This window comes from Calonectris borealis, chromosome 2 (genome assembly GCF_964195595.1).
Source record: "Calonectris borealis chromosome 2, bCalBor7.hap1.2, whole genome shotgun sequence".
NCBI classification, from domain to species: Eukaryota; Metazoa; Chordata; class Aves; order Procellariiformes; family Procellariidae; genus Calonectris; species Calonectris borealis.
In genome coordinates, this window is record NC_134313.1 from 956,588 (window position 1) to 976,624 (window position 20,037).

Below are 20,037 nucleotides of genomic sequence, written 5' to 3' on the forward strand. Positions count from 1 at the left end.
CCTCCCGCCTAGCGCCCCGCCCCAAAGCCGCTCAGCCCCGCCCCTCCCGGCTAGCGCCCCGCCCCGCTCAGCCCCGCCTCTCCCGCCTAGCGCCCCGCCCCACAGCCACTCAGCCCCGCCCCTCCCGCCTAGCGCCCCGCCCCAAAGCCGCTCAGCCCCGCCCCTCCCGCCTAGCGCCCCGCCCCGCCAGGCGTCACCAGCCGAGCGCCGAACCGCCGCCATTTTGCGGAAGCCGAAGGCGGCTTCACCGGGAGCGGGGGCGGCAGCGGGGAGGGGGGGGCCCAGACCCCTCCGGGCGAGGCCGGGATGTTTCACGGTATCGCGGGTCCTCCCGGGATGGGAGGTGAGACCGGCGGGACCGGGCCCCGCTCCTCCCGGCAGGCCTCGGGGGGGGGTGGTGAACCGGGGCTACCGGGGGGCGGTCCCGGGGCCACCAGGCGGGGGAGCGGGGCGGTCCTGGGGCTACCGGGGGGACGACCGGGGCTACCGGGGGGGGCACCGGGGGGTCCCGGGGCTACTGGGGGGGGACCGGGGCTACCGGTGGGACGACCGCGGGGGTCCCGGGGCTACCGGGGGGGGGTGGGGGGCACCGGGGAGGGACCAGGGCTACCGGGGGGACGACCGGGGCTACGTGGGGGGGGGGGTGGGGGAGGGCACCGGGGGGTCCCAGAGCTACTGGGGGGGCGTCCCAGGGCTACTGGGGGGGGTCCCGGGGCTACCGGGCAGCACACCAGGGGGTCCCGGGGCTACCAGGCAGGGAACCGGGGGGGGTCCCGGGGCTACCGGGGGGGTCTCGGTGTTCGCCAGCCCCCGTCTAACGCTGCCGCCCCCCTTCCCTTTGCAGCCCCCGGGAACAAACCGGAGCTGTACGAGGTGAGTGCGGCCCCCCCCCCCCACCCCGGGGCAGGGCACCGGCAGCCGCCCTCCCCCGGGGCTGAGCCGCCCTCCCCCGGGGCTGAGCCGCCCTCCCCCGGGGCTGAGCCGCCCTCCCCCGGGGCTGAGCCGCCGTCCGTCTCCTCCCTTGTCCCGGCAGGAGGTGAAGCTCTACAAGACGGCCCGGGAGAGGGAGAAGTGAGTCCGGCCCCGGGAGGGGGGGACACGAGCCCCGGGGGGCCCCCGGCATGGCCCCCCCCACGGCGGGCAGGGGCCCGGGACGCGGACGGAGGGCGGCGGGGAGACCGCGGCGCGGTCCCTCCTGGGACGGCGATCTCCATCTCCTCCCCCTTCTCCATCACAGCGCTGCCTGGGCCCCCGTTCTCCATCGTGGGGCCCCCGTTCTCCGTCACGGTCCCCAAATCTCCATCACGGTCCCCCCAATCTCCATCACGGTCCCCCAATCTCCGTCACGGTCCCCAAATCTCCGTCACGGTCCCCCCATTCTCCGTCACGGTCCCCCCAAATCTCTGTCACGGTCCCCCCAATCTCCATCACGGTCCCCCCAATCTCCATCACGGTCCCCCCAATCTCCATGACGGTCCCCAAATCTCCATCACGGTCCCCCCAATCTCCATCACGGTCCCCCCAATCTCCATCATGGTCCCCCCAATCTCCATCACGGTCCCCCCAATCTCCATGACGGTCCCCAAATCTCCATCACGGTCCCTCCTGGGACACTGTTGTCCATCACGGTCCCTTCTTCTCCATAGTGGTCCCTCCTAAGACACTGTTATCCATCGCGGTCCCCCTTCTCTCCATTGTGGTCCCCTCTTCTCCATCGCGGTCCCTCCTGGGACACCGTTGTCCATCATGGTCCCCTATTCTCCCATCATGGTCCCTCCTGGGACGCTGCTCCCCATCACAGTCCCCTTCTCTCCATCATGGTCCCCCATTCTCCATCGCAGTCCCTCGTGGGACGCTGCTCCCCATCACGGTCCCCTTCTCTCCATCGTGGTCCCTCCTGAGACACCATTCTCCATCAGGGTCCCAGTTCTCCATCATGGTCCCCTTCTCTCCGTTGTAATCCCTCCTGGGGCACCATTGTCCCATCGCGGTCCCCTATTCTCCATCATGGTCCCCTCTTCTCCATCACAGTCCCCTCTTCTCCTTCGTGGTCCCTCCTGGGACACTGTTCATCCATCGTGGTCCCCCATTCTCCATCATGGTCCCCTCTTCTCCATCACAGTCCCTCCTGGGACACCGCTGTCCATCGCGGTCCCCCCTTCTCCATCACAGTCCCCTCTTCTCCTTCATGGTCCCTCCTAAGACACCGTTCTCTGTTGCGGTCCCCCCTTCTCCATCGTGGTCCCTCCTGAGACACTGTTCATCCATCATGGTCCCCCATTCATCCATCATGATCCCCTTCTCTCCATCGTGGTCCCCCCTTCTCCATCGCAGTCCCTCCTGGAACACCGTTCTCCACCGTGGTCCCCCCCCTTCTCCGCTGCGGTCCCCTCTTCTCCTTCGTGGTCCCTCCTGAGACACCGTTCTCCGTTGCGGTCCCCCCTTCTCCATCGTGGTCCCTCCTGAGACACTGTTCATCCATCATGGTCCCCCATTCATCCATCATGGTCCCCTTCTCTCCATCGTGGTCCCCCCTTCTCCATCGTGGTCCCCCGCCTTCTCCATCGTGGTCCCTCCTGAGACACTGTTCTCCATCGTGGTCCCCCATTCTCCATCATGGTCCCCTCTTCTCCATCGCGGTCCCTCCTGAGACACCGTTCTCCATCGTGGTCCCCCATTCATCCATCATGGTCCCCTTCTCTCCATCGTGGTCCTCCCTTCTCCATCGTGGTCTCCCATTCTCCATCATGGTCCCCTCTTCTCCATCGCGGTCCCTCCTGAGACACCGTTCTCCATCGTGGTCCCTCCTGAGACACTGTTCATCCATCGCGGTCCCCCATTCATCCATCGTGGTCCCCTTCTCTCCGTTGTGGTCCCCCCTTCTCCATCGCGGTCCCCCATTCATCCATCGTGGTCCCCTTTTCTCCATCATGGTCCCCCGTTCTCCACCGCGATCCCCCCCTCCTCCTTCTCCACCGCGGTCCCCGTTGCGGTTGCAGGTACGACAACATGGCCGAGCTCTTTGCGGTGGTGAAGACGCTGCAGGCTCTGGAGAAGGCCTACATCAAGGACTGCGTCTCCCCTAACGAGTAAGTCCTCGACGCCCAGCGGGGCGACGGCAGCCGGGAGGGCCCCCCCCGGGGGGGCTCCCTCGCCTCCCTGCCCGCTCCCCCTGCCCCCTCCCCAGGTACACGGCCGCCTGCTCCCGCCTCCTGGTCCAGTTCAAAGCCGCCCTCAAACAAGTGCAGGGCTCCGAGATCAGCTCCATCGACGACTTCTGCCGCAAGTTCCGGGTGAGCCGTGGCGTTGCCGGTACCCTCGGCGCAAACCGGTTACCGGTTGCGTCGCTCACGCTTTCGTCTCCCCGCAGCTCGACTGCCCCTTGGCCATGGAGAGGATCAAGGAGGACCGGCCCATCACCATCAAGGACGACAAGGGCAACCTCAACCGCTGCATCGCCGATATTGTCTCCGTACGGTGCCGGGGGGGGGCGTGCCGGGACTCGGCTGCGGTGGGTTTGGGGGGGGGCGGGAAGGGTCGCGGTTGAGCCGAACGTTCCCTCTCTCGCAGCTCTTCATCACGGTGATGGACAAGCTACGCCTGGAGATCCGAGCCATGGACGAGGTAGGGTTCATCCACGGGCCGCGAGCAGCACCGCGAGCCCCGGTTTGGCGACGCCGGCGCGACGGCTCATCCCGAATTCCCTCCCCAGATCCAGCCGGACCTACGGGAGCTGATGGAGACGATGAACCGGATGAGCCACCTGCCCCCCGACTTCGAGGGGAGGCAGAAAGTCAACCAGTGGTGAGTGCCGGGGCGCCGGCACCGTTACCGGCACCGTTTTTGGGGTGCCGGCGTGCCGCTGACGCAGCCCCCCCGTTCTCCCAGGCTCCAGACGCTCAGCGGGATGTCGGCGTCGGATGAGCTGGATGATTCCCAGGTCCGGCAGATGTTGTTCGACCTGGAATCTGCCTACAACGCCTTCAACCGCTTCCTCCACTCCTGAGCCATCCGGCACGCGCCGGCACCGCCGTTCCCTCCCATTTCGAGCTTCTCCCAGTCCCCTCCCAGTCCTTACTGGTGTTAAGAGGAAGCCGGGGACAATAAATCACGGGTCCATCACCTGCTTCGCGAGCGCCGGCGACGCCGGGACCCCAAAAAGCAGCAGCCGCGTTCATAAATACGGTGTGTAATGGCCGCGCCGGTTAAAACCACAAGACGCCGGCGACGCCGGTGCTTTAGAGGCTCTTACAGAAGAGCTTACGGTGCCGCGTGACGGCGCCCAGTGCCGTGCCGGCAGGACCGCGCCAGGCTTTGCCGGCGTCTCGCTGGTCGCTCCGGCTGACGTGCCGACCGCAGAGCCGGAGATCCCGGACGTTGCCGGCGGTTCTGGCCCAAGTCGCGTCGTCCAACGGACCCTGCACGGAGCAGCCTGCGAGGAAGGGGTTGCCGTTAGCTCCCGCGCTGCTGCCTGCGCCGCTGCCCGCACCGCTGCCTGCGCCGCTGCCCTACCTGCCAGACTGAGGAACTGGAGCCCCTGGTTCCTCTCTTCCAGGGCGGAGAGCAGCGTCCGCAGCCCCGCGGCGCTGATCCCGGGATTGGCCGAGAAATCCAGGGAAACCAGCGCCGGGCAAGCGGGGAGGCACCTGCGGGTGGAGATAGCGAGGGGGTCCCTCCTTGTCCCCGAGGGGGTCCCCTTGTCCCCAGAGGGGGTCCCCTCCATCCCCGGTGTGTCCCCATGCCGGAGCCGGCGCGGGGTCTCCGTTGGGAGGCGGCGGGTGAGGATCCCGACGCCAGGACCGCCCCCCTCCCCACCCGTCCCCCCCAAAACATGTCCCCCCCCCCAATGTCCCCTCACCTGGCCACCTCCAGGACATCGCCGTCGCCCAGGCGGTTCCCGGAGAGCGTGAGGTGGCTCAGGGCGCAGCCCTCCTGCGGGAAGGGCAGCCGGTAGCGGCACAACCCCGCGTGTCCCCCCTCCGTGTGCCCCCCACCCCCGGGACCGCCCTCACCTGCGCCAGGTACCTGCCGAGGGCCCCGGTGAGGGGCTGGGGTCCCGGCGCGGCGACGGAGCCCAGCTCCAGCCGGCCGAGGCTGCGGCACGGCAGGTTGCCGAGGAGCCGCTGCAGCCCCGCCGGCCCCAGGGCGTTGCAGGACAAAGCCAACGTCTGCAGCCGGGCGGCTCCTGGCAACAAAACCGTCGGAGGCGGTTAAAACCGCGCCGGCGGCCGGCGCTGCCGGCGCGGTTGCCGCGGCCGCTTACCCGCGAAGGCGAAGGCGTGGGTGAAGCCGCAGGCCTGCAGCCGCAGCGTGGCGAGCGCCGGGCAGGACTGCAGCAGCAGCGCCAGGGGCTCGCAGCCGGCGTCGCCCAGGGGGTTCAGGCTCAGGTCCAGCTCCTCCAGGCTCTGCCGGGACGGGCGAGGGGTGGGGGGACGGAGGCGAGGGTTAGGGGGCGCAGGGCGGGTTTGGGGGGCGAAGGGTGGGTTTAGGGGGGGCGCAGGGCGGGTTTGGGGGGCCAAGGGCGGGTTTAGGGGGGGCGCAGGGCAGGTTTGGGGGGCGGGTTTGGGGGGCGAAGGGTGGGTTTAGGGGGCGCAGGGGGCAGGTTTGGGGGGCGAAGGGTGGGTTTAGGGGGCACAAAGGGCGGGTTTGGGGGGCAAAGGACGGTTTGGGGGGTGAAGGGTGGGTTTAGGGGGGGCGCAGGGCGGGTTTAGGGGCGCAGGGGGCGGGTTTGGGGGGAGCAGGGAGGTTTGGGGGGCAAAGGGCAGGTTTGGGGGGCGAAGGACAGGTTGAGGGGGCGCAGGGGGCAGGTTTGGGGGGCGAAGGGCGGGTTTAGGGGGTGAAGGACGGGTTTAGGGGGTGAAGGACGGGTTTAGGGGGCGCAGGGGGCGGGTTTGGGGGGCACAGGGCGGGTTTGGGGGATGGGCGAGGGGTTTAGGGGATGGAGAACGAGGTTTAAGGGGGGACGGACGGGAGGTTTAGGGGACCAGGAGGAGATTTGGGGGACAGGCAAGGGGTTTAGGGAACGGATGAAGAGATTCAGGGGACAAAGGACAAGTTTAGGGGACAAAGGACAGGTTTAAGGGACGGAGGAGAGGTTTAAGGGACAAAGGACAGGTTTGGGGGGGACAAAGGACAGGTTTGGGGGGGACAGATGAGAGGTTTAGGAGGCAAGGAAGAGATTTGGGGGACAAAGGAGGGGTTGGGGGGGACCGGCTGGGCACCCCACACCGCGACGCCCCCCCCTCAGCCGGGCAAGGCCGGCACCGGGACTCCCCGGTCCCCCGGGGACGGAGCCGGGGCTGCCGCTGCCACCCCCCCCCCTCCCCGCCACCGCGTCCCCCCCAGCCCCACCTGGAAGGCGCCGGCGGTGCCGGGGAGCCGGGGCAGGAGCTGCCGCAGCCCCTGGGCGCCGAGGCGGTTCCCGGCCAGGTCGAGGAGGGTGAGGGCAGGCAGGGTGGCCAGCGTGGCCAGCAGATCGGTAGCCGCGGCGTCGGGTAAACCGCAACCGCGTAGCCGGAGCTGCCGCAGCGGCGCCTGCAGTTTGAGGGCTCGCAGCAGCGGGGGGAGGTGGGGGGGACGCAGGGCCAGGCCCCCCGCGACCCCCAGCCCCGGGCTCTGCTCCTGCAGCTCCGTCACCTTCAGCAGCAGCGGGTGAGGCTCTGCCGGGAGGGAAGGGGGTGGTGGCCTTCGGTGGCCTTCGGTGGCCTTCGGTGGCCCTGGGGACCCCCCCAGCAGGACCTCCCCCCCCCCCACCCTGGGGAGCCCTGAGCCCCCCCTTGGGGACCCCCTAGTCCTGCTGACGGGGCCAGGGCCCAGGCACAGGGACCCCCAACCCTGTCCCTCGGCGGGGAGGGTCCCCAAGGGGACGGGGAGGGGACAGGGGTCCTCGCCCACCACCTGGGGAGGGGACGGGGGTCCCCCAAACACAGGACTCCCCTGTCCCTTGGGGGGGTGGTCCCCAAGGGGCTGGCACAGGGGACAGGGAAGGGACAGGGGGTCCTCACCCACCACCTGGGGAGGGGATGGGGGGGGTCCCCCAGGCACAGGGACCCCCAACCCTGTCCCTCGGTGGGGAGGGTCCCCAAGGGGACAGAGAGGGGACAGGGAGGGGACAGGGGTCCTCGCCCCCCACCCGAGGAGGGGACAGGGGTCCCCCAAACACAGGACTCCCCTGTCCCTTGGGGGGGTGGTCCCCAAGGGGCTGGCACAGGGGACAGGGAAGGGACAGGGGGTCCTCACCCACCACCTGGGGAGGGGATGGGGGGGGTCCCCCAGGCACAGGGACCCCCAACCCTGTCCCTCGGTGGGGAGGGTCCCCAAGGGGACAGAGAGGGGACAGGGAGGGGACAGGGGTCCTCGCCCCCCACCCGAGGAGGGGACAGGGGTCCCCCAAACACAGGACTCCCCTGTCCCTTGGGGGGGTGGTCCCCAAGGGGCTGGCACAGGGGACAGGGAGGGGACAGGGAGGGGACAGGGAGGGGACAGGGAGGGGACAGGGAGTCCTCGCCCACCACCCGGGGAGGGGACAGGGGTCCCCCAAACACACAGGACTCCCCTGGCCCTGTCCCTCGGGAAGGGGGGGTTGGTCCCCAAGGGGCTGGCACAGGGGACAGGGAGGGGACGGGGAGGGGACAGGGGTCCTCGCCCACCACCCGGGGAGGGGACAGGGGTCCCCCAAACACAGGACTCCCCTGTCCCTCGGGGGGTGGTCCCCAAGGGGCTGGCACAGGGGACAGGGAGGGGACGGGGGTCCTCGCCCACCACCTGGGGAGGGACGAGGGGGTCCCCCAGGCACAGGGACCCCCAACCCTGTCCCTCAGTGGGGAGGGTCCCCAAGGGGACAGGGAGGGGACAGGGGTCCTCACCCACCACCCGGGGAGGGGACAGGGGTCCCCCAAACACACAGGACTCCCCCGGCCCTGTCCCTCGGAGGAGGGGGGGTTGGTCCCCAAGGGGACAGGGAGGAGACAGGGAGGGGAGGGGACAGGGGGTCCTCGCCCACCACCTGGGGAGGGACGGGGGGGTCCCCCAGGCACAGGGACCCCCAACCCTGTCCCTCGGTGGGGAGGGTCCCCAAGGGGACAGAGAGGGGACAGGGAGGGGACAGGGGTCCTCGCCCCCCACCCGGGGAGGGGAGGGGATGGGGGTCCCCCAAACACAGGACTCCCCTGTCCCTTGGGGGGTGGTCCCCAAGGAGCTGGCACAGGGGACAGGGAGGGGACAGGGAGGGGACAGGGGGTCCTCACCCACCACCTGGGGAGGGGATGGGGGGGTCCCCCAGGCACAGGGACCCCCAACCCTGTCCCTCAGTGGGGAGGGTCCCCAAGGGGACAGGGAGGGGACAGGGGTCCTCACCCACCACCCGGGGAGGGGACGGGGGTCCCCCAAACACACAGGACTCCCCAGGCCCTGTCCCTCGGAGGAGGGGGGGTTGGTCCCCAAGGGGACAGGGAGGGGACAGGGGGTCCTCGCCCACCACCTGGGGAGGGACAGGGGGGTCCCCCAGGCACAAGGACCCCCAACCCTGTCCCTCGGTGGGGAGAGTCCCCAAGGGGACAGAGAGGGGACAGGGAGGGGACAGGGGTCCTCGCCCCCCATCCAGGGAGGGGAGGGGACAGGGGTCCCCCAAACACAGGACTCCCCTGTCCCTTGGGGGGGTGGTCCCCAAGGGGCTGGCACAGGGGACAGGGAGGGGACAGGGGGTCCTCACCCACCACCTGGGGAGGGGATGGGGGGGTCCCCCAGGCACAGGGACCCCCAACCCTGTCCCTCGGTGGGGAGGGTCCCCAAGGGGACAGGGGTCCTCGCCCACCATCTGGGGAAGGGACAGGGGTCCCCCAAACACACAGGACTCCCCCGGCCCTGTCCCTCGGGAAGGGGGGGTTGGTCCCCAAGGGGCTGGCACAGGGGACAGGGAGGGGACAAGGAGGGGACACGGAGGGGACAGGGGTCCTTGCCCACCACCTGGGGAGGGGACAGGGGTCCCCCAAACACAGGACTCCCCTGTCCCTTAGGGGGGGTGGTCCCCAAGGGGCTGGCACAGGGGACAGGGAGGGGACAGGGAGGGGACAGGGAGGGGACAGGGAGGGGACAGGGAGGGGACAGGGAGGGGACAGGGGTCCTCGCCCACCACCCGGGGAGGGGACAGGGGTCCCCCAAACACAGGACTCCCCTGTCCCTCGGGGGGGTGGTCCCCAAGGAGCTGGCACAGGGGACAGGGAGGGGACGGGGGTCCTCACCCACCACCTGGGGAGGGGACGGGGGGTCCCCCAGGCACAGGGACCCCCAACCCTGTCCCTCGGGGGGGTGGTCCCCAAGGGGCTGGCACAGGGGACAGGGAGGGGACAGGGAGGGGACAGGGGTCCTCGCCCCCCACCCGGGGAGGGGCCGGGGGGGGTCCTTACCCACCGCCAGGCTCTGGCAAGCCCTGCGGTACCGCTCGGCCAAGGGCGGCAGGTCCCAGCACCGCACCTCCGCCAGCACCTGCAACGCCAGAGCCGTCGCCGATGGCACCACCGGCGCCTCCCACCGGCGGCAACGCCCGGCGCGGGGCGGGGGTCCGGGGCTTGGCGCTCACCTCCTCGTTGCTCTGCAGGACGTCCCCCACCAGGTCCTGGGGGGCCAGGAGAGCCCCCTCTTTCTTGAGGGTGAGCCGCGGCAGCAGCCCGCAGGTTTGGTAATACCGCTCGGCCGCCCGCTCCGCCAACCAGCCCACGGCGCGGCTCTCGCTGCCGCGACGGCAGAACCGGGAGGGTCACCGGTGAGCGCCGCCGCCGCCCGGCATGGGGGTCCCAAAGGGGACGTGGATGGGGGGGGGGAGGGCAAAGTTCTCACCTTTGGGGTACGGGGATGAGGAAGACGTTGTCCTGCACCCGGACCCGCACGCGGAGAGCCGGCAGGACGGCAGGCAGCGGCGCAGGCAGCGGCGCAGGCAGCGGTGCAGGCAGCGGCGCAGGCAGGCAGGGGGGGCTCCCCTCAGCCTCAGCCTCGGCAGGAATGGGGGTCCCAGCCGCCTCGGGGGGTCGGCGTTCCTGGGAGCGCCCCGGCGGGACCCTCTCCACGAGGTGGGTGAGCCGGCTCTGCACGCTCCGGCGGCGCCGCGGCTGATGCCGGGCCGGAGCAGGGCCCCCACCGTCGCTCTCCGACCCCGTGCTGTCCCCCGAAGCGGTCACCGGTTCCTGGGGTTCCCGGCGCGGCCGCTTACGGCCCCCCCGGGACTCCCCCAGGTCGTCTTCCAGCCAATCTTCCTCCTCCAGGTACTGCTCGGCCGGGATGAGGGCCGGCCGCGGTGCCGGTTGCCGGCACGCCGTCGCGGTGCCGCCGCCGAGAAGGGACTTGGCGCTGCCGAGGCCCCGGATGGCGGCTTCGTACTCGGCCGGCTCCGGCCGCGCTCCCTCCTGCCTGCCAAACCCCGGCACCCGCTGCCGCTTCTTCACCGGCCTCAGCGGCGACATCTCGCCATCCGGCGGCGGCGGCGGCGAGCGCGGCTGCGGGATTTGGCGCTGGGTGAGCTCGGCGTCAAACAGCGGCGAGTCTTGGCAGAGCTGCGGCGGGGCTGCGGGGACGCCGGCACCCTTAGCCCAACCCCGGCGTCCCCCCTCAAAATAAAATAAAACTAAAAACGCGGAGGGGAGGCGGGGCGCCGGCATCGCCGCGCCGCGTCCCACCTCGTCCCGCCGCCGCCGCCGCCGTCTCCTTGAGCAGGCGCTCGGCCGCCCGGCACCGCAGCCGCGTCTCCTGGTCCAGCTCCCGGCTGTAGGTGCTCGCCCACTCCTCCAGCGTCCCCAGCGGCGTCAGGCCCTACAAATTGGGGGGGGACGGGACACACAAGGCTCTCCCTAGTGTCCCCCCGCCGCCCCGGTGCCCCCCCCGCCCGCGTCCCGGCGCCTCACCCTGGCGTTCCTGGCCGTCACCGACGCTCCCCGCCTCACCAGCAGCTCGGCCACTTCAAAATGGCCGCAACTGAGCGCGTCGTGCAGGGGGGTGATGCCCTCGCAGCCCGGCCCCCCGGGGTCGTCCAGCGCCGCCCCCCGTTCCAGCAGCAGCCGGACGATCTCTGGGGGACAGGAGGGGGGGGGGGTGGTGGTGGTGGGGTGCGGGGGGGCTCTGCCGGCACCCCGGGGGGCTCTGCCGGTGCCCCCCCCCCCCCCACTCACCCAGGTGCCCGTGGTTGCAGGCCTCGTGCAGCGGGGTCCAGCCGCAGTAATCGCGGGGGTTCAGGGGGTGCCCCTAGAAAAAGAAGGGGGACACACGGGGTCACGGCGGGCTTTGCCAAGGGGCCGTGGGGGACCCCCAAAACCCCCAAGTGAGGGGGAGCCCCCCCACCCACCTGCGTGAGGAGGAGCCGGACGCGGCGCAGGTCGCCCTCGATGCAGGCGCGGTGCAGGGGGGTCTCGCCCCGCTCGTTCCGCCGGTTCCACTGCCGGCACGGGGAGGGGGGACGGTGGGGACCCCCGGGGACACAGCCCAGCACCCGGGGGACCCCCCCCTCCGCCCTCTTTGGGGGGTGTCAGGGGAAGGGGGAAACCCCTCAGCCCTGTTTGGGGGTGTCAGGGGGAGACCCCCCCACCCCTCTTTGGGGGTGTCAGGGGAAGGGGGAGACCCCCACCCCTCTTTGGGGGTGTCAGGGGAAGGGGAGACCCCCCCCACCCCACTTCGGGGGGTGTCAGGGGAAGGGGGAGACCCCTCAGCCCTGTTTGGGGGTGTCAGGGGAAGGGGAGACCCCCCCCACCCTTCTTTGGGGGTGTCAGGGGAAGGGGGAGATGCACCCACCCCTCTTTGGGGGTGTCAAGGGGAGACCCCGACTCCTGTTTAGGGGTGTCATGGGGAGACCCCCCCACGCCTGTTTACAGGTGTCAGGGGAAGGGGGAAACTCCCCTCTCTTTCGGGGTGTCAGGGAATGGGGAGACCCCCCCCACCCCTCTTTGCAGGGTGTTGAGGGAAGGAGAAGACACCCCCCCCCCCATCTTTGGGGGTGTCACAGGGAGACCCCCCCATCCCTCTTTAGGGGTGTGAGGGGAAGGGGGAGACCCCCCCTCTTGGGGGTGTCATGGGGAGACACTCCCCCCTCTTTAGGGGTGTGAGGGGAAGGGGGAGACCCCCCCCCACCCCTCTTTGGGGGTGTCAGGGGAAGGGGGAGACCCCCCCTCTTTGGGGGTGTCGGGGGAAGGGGAGATCCCCCACCCCTCTTTGCAGCGTGTTGAGGGAACGAGAAGACACCCCCCCCCCGTCTTTGGGGGTGTCACAGGGAGACCCCCCCACCCCAATCTGGGGGTGTGAGGGGAAGGGGGAGACCCCCCTTCTTGGGGGTGTCATGGGGAGACCCCCCCCCCTCTTTAGGGGTGTGAGCGGAAAGGGGAGACCCCCCCCCTCTTCGGGGTTTCATGGGGAGACCCCCACCCCAATTTGGGGGTGTCGGGGGGACACCCCGCCCCTCTCACCTTGCTGATCCGCCGGCGCCCGGGGACGCTCTTGCTGTAGCCCTCGAGTTCGTCTTCCTCCCCCTCTGCAAGAGACCCCCCCCCCCGTCAGGGAGACACCCCCCCCCCCGTCAGGGAGACCCCCCCCCACATCAGGGAGACCCCCCCGTGGGGGCGCTGCCAGGGCCCCCCCCGAGCCCCCTCACCGCTCTCCGACAGCTCCAGCTCGCTCTCATCCTGGGCCTCGCTGCTCTCCGGTTCTTCCTCCTCCTCCTCCTCCTCCTCCTCGCCGGACCCCCCCAGCCCCCCCAGCCGCGCCATGGTGCCGGCGGCGGCCTCGGCGTCGCCGTCCCGCAGCTGCAGCGAGTGGAGACGCCGCAGGATCTGGCGCTGGGGAGGAAGAGGAGGAGGAAGAAGGGCAGGTCCCCAGACCTCAGCCTGGAGGGGGGGGGGGATGACACTTGGGGACCCCCTGGCGCCCCCCCCCCCCCCTCACCTGCAGCCGGGGGTCTCCGGCCGCCTCCGCCCGCTGCAGCGCGGTTTGGAGGCAGGGCTGGAGCTGGGCCGGGGGCTCGCCCGCCTCCTCCATGGCCAGCGCCACGTTCAGCCACGTCTTCCCCTCCTGCGCAGCGCCGGGGGTCAGCGCCCGGCCCCGGGGGGGGCCACGCCCAGCCACGGAGCCCCCCCCGGGGATGTGGGGGGGCCCACGCCCAGCCACGGAGCCCCCCCGGGGATGTGGGGGGTCCCACGCCCAGCCACGGAGCCCCCCCCGGGGATGTGGGGGGGCCCACGCCCAGCCACGGAGCCCCCCCGGGGGACGGGGGGGTCCCACACTGAGCCACGGAGCCCCCCCGGGGACGTGGGGGGCCCACACTGAACCACGGAGCCCCCGGGGACAGGGGGGTCCCACGCCCAGCCACGGAGCCCCCCCGGGGACAGGGGGTCCCACGCCCAGCCACGGAGCCCCCCCCGGGGATGTGGGGGGGCCCACGCCCAGCCACGGAGCCCCCCCGGGGGACGTGGGGGGCCCACACTGAGCCACGGAGCCCCCGGGGACAGGGGGGTCCCACGCCCAGCCACGGAGCCCCCCCGGGGACAGGGGGTCCCACGCCCAGCCACGGAGCCCCCCCCGGGGATGTGGGGGGGCCCACGCCCAGCCACGGAGCCCCCCCGGGGGACGTGGGGGGCCCACACTGAGCCACGGAGCCCCCGGGGACAGGGGGGTCCCACGCCCAGCCACGGAGCCCCCCCGGGGACAGGGGGTCCCACGCCCAGCCACGGAGCCCCCCCCGGGGATGTGGGGGGGCCCACGCCCAGCCACGGAGCCCCCCCGGGGACGTGGGGGGCCCACACTGAGCCACGGAGCCCCCCCAGGGACGGGGGGGGTCCCACACCCAGCCACGGAGCCCCCCCGGGGAACAGGGGGGTCCCATGCCCAGCCACGGAGCCCCCCCCCGGGGACATGGGGGTCCCACGCCCAGCCACGGAGCCCCCCCCGGGGACAGGGGGGTCCCACGCTGAGCCACGGAGCCCCCCCAGGGACGGAGGGGGCCCACGCTGAACCACGGAGCCCCCCCGGGGATGTGGGGGGCCCACGCCCAGCCACGGAGCCCCCCCGGGGACAGGGGGGCCCACGCTGAGCCACAGAGCCCCCCCGGGGACGTGGGGGTCCCACACCGAGCACCTCAGGGACCCAGGGAGCCCCCCCAGGGACCCGATGAGCCCCCCCAGGGACCTCAGGGACCCAATAAGCCCCCCCCCAGGGACCTGATGAGCCCCCCAAAAGACCTGAAGAGTCCCCCAAGGACCCCAGAAGCCCCCCTAAGGACCCGAGGAGCCCCCCAGGGACCCGAGGAACCCCCCCTAGGGACCCAAGGACTTCCCCCCGGGGACCCAATGAGCTCCCCCCAGGACCCCGATGAGCCCCCCTAAGGACCCGAAGAGTCCCCCAGGGACCCGATGAGACCCCCCAGGGACCCAGGGAGCACCTCAGGGACCCAGGGAGCCCCCCCAGGGACCTGAGGAGCCCCCCAAAAGACCTGAAGAGTCCCCCAAGGACCCGAGGAGCTGCCCTAGGGACCCAATGACTTCCCCCAGGGACCCAATGAGCTCCCCCCAGGACCCCAATGAGCCCCCCCTAAGGACCTGAAGAGTCCCCCAAAGACCCAATAAGACCCCCCAGGGACCCAGGGAGCACCTCAGGGACCCAGGGAGCCCCCCCAGGGACCCAGGGAGCCCCCCAAAAGACCTGAAAAGTCCCCCAAGGACCCCAGAAGCCCTCCAGGGACCCGAGGAGCTGCCCTAGGGACCCAAGGACTTCCCCCGGGGACCCAATGAGCTCCCCCCAGGACCCCAATGAGCCCCCCTAAGGACCTGAAGAGTCCCCCAAAGACCCAATGAGACCCCCCAGGGACCCGATGGGACCCCCCCAGGGACCCAGGGAGCACCTCAGGGACCCAGGGAACCCCCCCCAGGGACCTGAGGAGCCCCCCCAGGGACCTGAAGAGTCCCCCGGGGACCCAATGAGATCCCCCCAGGGACCACCTCAGGGACCCAGGGAGCCCCCCCAGGGACCTGAGGAGCCCCCCAAAAGACCTGAAGAGTCCCCCAAAAGACCCCAGAAGCCCCCCAGGGACCCGAGGAGCCCCCCCTAGGGACCCAAGGACTTCCCCCAGGGACCCAATGAGCCCCCCTAAGGACCTGAAGAGTCCCCCAAAGACCCAATGAGACCCCCCAGGGACCCAGGGAGCACCTCAGGGACCCAGGGAGCCCCCCCAGGGACCCAGGGAGCCCCCCAAAAGACCTGAAGAGTCCCCCAAAGACCCAATAAGGCCCCCCAGGGACCCAGGGAGCACCTCAGGGACCCAGGGAGCCCCCCCAGGGACCTGAGGAGCCCCCCAAAAGACCTGAAGAGTCCCTCAAGGACCCCAGAAGCTGCCCCAGGGACCCAAGGACTTCCCCCAGGACCCTGATGAGCCCCCCTAAGGACCTGAAGAGTCCCCCAGGGACCCAATGAGACCCCCGCAGGGACCCAGGGAGCCCCCCCAGGGACCCGAGGAGCTGCCCTAGGGACCCAAGGACTTCCCCCGGGGACCCAATGAGCCCTCCCCAGGACCCCAATGAGCCCCCCTAAGGACCTGAAGAGTCCCCCAAAGACCCAATAAGACCCCCCAGGGACCCAGGGAGCACCTCAGGGACCCAGGGAGCCCCCCAAAAGACCTGAAGAGTCCCTCAAGGACCCCAGAAGCTGCCCTAGGGACCCAAGGACTTCCCCCAGGACCCTGATGAGCCCCCCAAAAGACCTGAAGAGTCCCCCAGGGACCCAATGAGACCCCCCCAGGGACCCAGGGAGCCCCCCCAGGGACCCAGGGAGCCCCCCCCAGGGACCCAGCTCACCTCCAGCGCGTTGCCCCCGTGCAGCGCCAGCTCCTGCCGGTAATGGTGGACGGCTCGCGCGTGGTCCTTCAAGTCCCCGAAGGTGGTGGCCAACGAGACGTGGATGACGGCCAACTCCCCCGCCGGCCTCCGCAGCGCCTGGGCGAAGCTCAACTGCCCCCGGGGACGCCCCAATCAGCAAGAACGACCCCCCAAGACCCCCCCAAACCCCTTCCCGGCCCCGCTCACCTGCCTCTGGTAGTACTCCACGGCCCGGCCGTAGTCCCCGTGCTTGGAGAAAGTGTCCCCGAGCTGCTCGCAGAGGGCCAGAGCCACCGGCGGGTCACTAGCCGCTGCCTCCTCCAGAGCCTCCTGTAGCCGCGTCACCTTGGTGGCTACGGGGGTGGCCGTTAGGGCACGTTCGGGGACCCCCAGAGCCACCCCCGGGGGGGGCTCAGTGTCCCCTCGAGTGTCCCCTCCCAGCCCTGACCTGCAGCAGCACAGGAAAGGGAAGGGGGGACAGCGCAGAGCTGGGGGGGGGCGGCAGCTCCTTGGGGACGCTGTTCCTCCCCTGGGGACATTTTCCCTCCCCTGGGGACATCGTCCTGCCCCAGGGGACGTTTCCCCTCCCCGGAGGACACTTCCTCCCCCCACCCAGGGACATCGTCCTGCCCCAGGGGACATTTCCCTACCCTGGGGACGTTTTCCCCCCCCAGGGGACATTTTCCCTCCCCTGGGGAACATTTTCCCCCCCTGGGGACGTTTTCCCTCCCCTGGGGATGCCGTCCTGCCCCAGGGGACATTTTCCCCCCCTGGGGACATTTTCCCTCTCCTGGGGAGCATTTTCCCCCCCCCGGGGACGTTTTCCCTCCCCTGGGGACGTCGTCCTGCCCCTGGGGACATTTTCCCTCCCCTGGGGACCATTTTCCCCCCCTGGGGACGTTTTCCCTCCCCTGGGGACGCCGTCCTGCCCCTGGGGAGGGACATTTTCCCTCCCCTGGGGACATTTTCCCTCTCCTGGGGAACATTCCCCCCCCCCCCGGGGACGTTTTCCCTCCCCTGGGGATGTCGTCCTGCCCCTGGGGACATTTTCCCTCTCCTGGGGAACATTTCCCCTCCTGGGGACGTTTTCCCTCCCCTGGGGACGCCGTCCTGCCCCTGGGGACATTTTCCCTCCCCTGGGGACATTTTCCCCCCCTGGGGACATTTTCCCTCCCCTGGGGACATTTCCCTCCCCTGGGGACATTTTCCCTCCCCTGGGGACGCCGTCCTGCCCCTGGGGACATTTTCCCTCTCCTGGGGAACATTTTCCCCCCCTGGGGACGTTTTCCCTCCCCTGGGGACGCCGTCCTGCCCCTGGGGTCATTTTCCCTCCCCTGGGGACATTTTCCCTCCCCTGGGGACGCCGTCACCCGCTCACCGTAGCGCAGGTTGGAGCGGACGAGGTCTCGCTGCCAGGGCTGCCGCGGGCCCAACACGTAGGCTTGCTTCAACGAGCGCTTGGCGGCCGCAAAGTCCCCCAAACTCAGCAGGACCTGGGGGACAGCGGGGGACACCCATCAGAACGGGCACCAAATCCCGGGGGAACGCGGGGAAAAATCCGGAGCCGCCTTCCCCCCAGCACCCACCTGGGCCGCGCTGCCGCAGCATTCGCTCTCCATCGCCTTTTCTTTCATTTTGCGGGCGCAGTCGCGCGCCCGGGCCAGGCAGCGCAGGGCCCCGGAGTGCTCGCCCTCCCGCAGGTGGATGTTCCCCAGGTTGAAGTAAGCGCGGTAAAGATCTTCGTAAAAACCCCCCTGTCTGCAAATGGAACCCCCGTCGGTGCCGGAGCCCCCCCTAAATCCACTGCCGGGGGGTCGGGGGGGGGGGTCCTGCCCGCCCTGCGCCTCCTTACTGGGAGAGGAAGATGCTTTTTTTGATGTAGTGGTCGCATTTGGCCGCTTCCTTCAGGCTGTCGTAAACCAACCCTAAGTTGAGGTAAAGCCGCGTCCTCATCTCCGCCAGCTCCCGGTTCGGCACGGTTCCTGGTGAAAAAACGGTGATTCCCGGTAGCGGCGAAGCTCCCTGGGGAACCCAGGGACCCCAGGAGACCCCACCGGGGCTGGGACGTCCCTCTGAACTCACCCGGCGCAACCTCACCTTCCAGTTTCTCCTCCACGATGGCCAAACTGGTACGGAAAGCCCCTTCGGCCTGGCGTAACGCCGGCGCCGCCTCCCCCGGCGAGCGGCTGTCGGCGATGAACATGTACGTCCGGCCGATGGTAGCCCAGGCGCGTTGTTGTTCCGTGTCATCCGAGAGGGAGCGAGCCAGCTCCAGGTGCTGCCGTTGGTGCTGTTGGGGAGACGTGAGACCCCCCCCAACTCTACGCCACCCCCTCCCCAAGATCTAGACCCCCCCACACACCTTCAGCGCCGCCTCGTAGCTCTCCAGCTCGGCCAGGCGCTCGCCGATCTTGCGGTGAGCCACGGCGCAGCCGATGCTGTCCCCGGCTCCCTCCAGCAACCGCAGCTCCTGCCGATGTTCCTCCAGAGCCTCCTCGTAGCGTCCTGCCGGCGACCGAAGGGGAGGGGGGTGTCAGAAGCGGGAGCCTTCCCCCCCCCCCAAAATACGGGGGTGCAGGTGGGAGGCGCGCGGGGCCGCGAGGACGCACCATGGCTGGCCAAAATCTCCCCGAGCTGGTTACAAACCGCGGCTTCTTCCACCAGGTTCCCACCCCGCTGGGCCTTCTCCTTCGCCTTCTGCAGCTCTGGGGGGGGGGGGCGGGGGGTTCAGCCTGGTGGGACCCCCCCACCCCCAACCCCAGCCCTGGGCTGCTGGGGAACCTCCCCGGGGACCCCCCAAAACCAGCCCGTGCCCCCCCGGCCCGGCGCTGAGCCCGGTGGGGGGGGTGGGGTGGGGGGTGTCTCTGCAGCCCCCCCATGCATGGGGGAGCCCGAAGGGGGGGTTGAGGAGCTTGGGGGAGGACACGGGGGGGGATAAAGGGGTTGATGAGATGGGGAAGGGGCTGGGAAGCGGGGGGGGGCACCGGGGGGGGGCACCGGGGGGGGTTAAAGGGGGGCCCGGGTGTGTGACACGGGGGGGGGGCGGCACCGGGGAACCGGGGCGGGGGGGTTAAAGGGGGGCCCGGGTGTGTGACACGGGGGGGCACCGGGGGACTGGGGCGGGGGGGGGGGGTTAAAGGGGGCCCGGGTGTGTGACACGGGGGGGGGGGCACCGGGGACCGGGGCGGGGGGTGGGGTGTTAAAGGGGGGCCCGGGTGTGTGACACGGGGGGGCACCGGGGGACCGGGGCGGGGGGGGGGTGTGTGTTAAAGGGGGGCCCGGGTGTGTGACACGGGGGGGGGGGGGGCACCGGGGCGGGGGGGGGGGGGTTAAAGGGGGGCCCGGGTGTGTGACACGGGGCGGGGGGGGGGGGCCGCCTGAGGTGGCCCGGAAGGGGCGGGAGGGCCCGGGGTCTCCGGGGGGCCCCGGCCCGGGGAGGCCCCGGGCAGGCCCCGCACTCACGGCGGATCTCCCGCGCCCGCTCCGCGCTCATCGCCCGCCGCCGCCGCCACAGGCCGCCCGCCCCGGCCCGCCGCTCCTATTGGCCGCCGCGCCGCCCCTCTGAGCCAATCGGCGCGGGGAAGGGCGGAAGGTGACCGCTTCCATTGGCCAGCGAAGGGAGGAGAACCCGCCCCTGCCGGTCCGGCCCGCGCCCGGCCGCGGGGATGCTGGGAAGCGTGGCGGCCCCGCCTACCCCGGCCAGTGCTCCCAGTGCCCCCCGTGCTCCCAGTACACTCCAGTAGCCTCCAGCGGCTCCCAGTGTTCCCAGTACTCCCCACCCCAGCGGCCCCAGTGATCCCAGTATACTCCAGTAGCCTCCAGCGGCTCCCAGTGCTCCCCACCCCAGCGGCCCCAGTGATCCCAGTAGCCTCCAGTAGCCTCCAGTAGTTTCCAGTGGCTCCCAGTGCTCCCCAGTACCTCCCAGTGCTCTCCAGTAGCGTCCAGGGGCTCCCAGTGGCCCCCGTGCTCCCAGTACACTCCAGTAGCCTCCAGCGGCTCCCAGTGCTCCCAATACTCCCCACCCCAGCGGCCCCAGTGATCCCAGTATACTCCAGTAGCCTCCAATAGCCTCCAGCGGCTCCCAGTGCTCCCCACCCCAGCGGTCCCAGTGATCCCAGTAGCCTCCAGTAGCCTCCAGTAGTTTCCAGTGGCTCCCAGTGCTCCCCAGTACCTCCCAGTGCTCTCCAGTAGCGTCCAGGGG

General features: G+C 70.9%; 2 protein-coding genes across 3 annotated transcripts; one reads left to right on the plus strand and one right to left on the minus strand.

Moving 5' to 3' along the window:
- The first annotated feature begins 208 nt into the window (after nucleotides 1–208).
- VPS28 (VPS28 subunit of ESCRT-I) lies at nucleotides 209–4,122 on the plus strand. 2 transcript variants are annotated; one of them, XM_075141010.1, is made up of 9 exons: nucleotides 209–343; nucleotides 845–873; nucleotides 1,034–1,071; nucleotides 3,000–3,089; nucleotides 3,188–3,293; nucleotides 3,371–3,472; nucleotides 3,571–3,624; nucleotides 3,713–3,804; nucleotides 3,889–4,122. In XM_075141010.1, the coding sequence occupies exons 1-9, from the start codon at nucleotides 307–309 to the stop codon at nucleotides 4,004–4,006; spliced, it is 666 nt and encodes a 221-aa protein (XP_074997111.1). In that variant the 5' UTR covers nucleotides 209–306; the 3' UTR covers nucleotides 4,007–4,122. The 2 variants fall into 2 exon arrangements, with proteins under 2 accessions (XP_074997111.1, XP_074997113.1); XM_075141012.1 differs by lacking the exon at nucleotides 1,034–1,071 and having other exon boundaries at nucleotides 214–343.
- Nucleotides 4,123–4,177: 55 nt separating this feature from the next.
- On the minus strand, nucleotides 4,178–19,366 carry TONSL (tonsoku like, DNA repair protein). Its single transcript, XM_075141006.1, has 25 exons — nucleotides 19,299–19,366; nucleotides 18,446–18,541; nucleotides 18,199–18,341; nucleotides 17,934–18,126; nucleotides 17,689–17,818; nucleotides 17,423–17,594; nucleotides 17,215–17,329; nucleotides 16,044–16,189; nucleotides 15,816–15,968; nucleotides 12,916–13,041; nucleotides 12,626–12,809; nucleotides 12,441–12,505; nucleotides 11,330–11,419; nucleotides 11,157–11,229; nucleotides 10,893–11,056; nucleotides 10,668–10,800; nucleotides 9,835–10,555; nucleotides 9,578–9,728; nucleotides 9,405–9,483; nucleotides 6,352–6,659; nucleotides 5,264–5,405; nucleotides 5,013–5,185; nucleotides 4,859–4,932; nucleotides 4,513–4,646; nucleotides 4,178–4,432 (listed from the first exon to the last, which is right to left on the minus strand). The coding sequence occupies exons 1-25, from the start codon at nucleotides 19,327–19,329 to the stop codon at nucleotides 4,239–4,241; spliced, it is 3,990 nt and encodes a 1,329-aa protein (XP_074997107.1). The 5' UTR covers nucleotides 19,330–19,366; the 3' UTR covers nucleotides 4,178–4,238.
- Between the last annotated feature and the right edge of the window lie 671 nt (nucleotides 19,367–20,037).

Excerpts from the sequence above, each read along its gene's own strand:
- VPS28 (XM_075141010.1), top strand. The coding sequence starts at position 307 with ATGTTTCACGGTATCGCGGGTCCTCCCGGGATGGGAG. Across the intron at positions 344-844 it reads GGGTCCTCCCGGGATGGGAG|CCCCCGGGAACAAACCGGAG; the intron begins GTGAGACCGGCG and ends TTCCCTTTGCAG. Across the intron at positions 3,625-3,712 it reads AGATCCGAGCCATGGACGAG|ATCCAGCCGGACCTACGGGA; the intron begins GTAGGGTTCATC and ends TTCCCTCCCCAG.
- TONSL (XM_075141006.1), bottom strand. The coding sequence starts at position 19,329 with ATGAGCGCGGAGCGGGCGCGGGAGATCCGCC. Across the intron at positions 12,506-12,625 it reads GCTGGAGCTGTCGGAGAGCG|AGGGGGAGGAAGACGAACTC; the intron begins GTGAGGGGGCTC and ends GGTCTCTTGCAG. Across the intron at positions 4,433-4,512 it reads CCAGTTCCTCAGTCTGGCAG|GCTGCTCCGTGCAGGGTCCG; the intron begins GTAGGGCAGCGG and ends CCTTCCTCGCAG.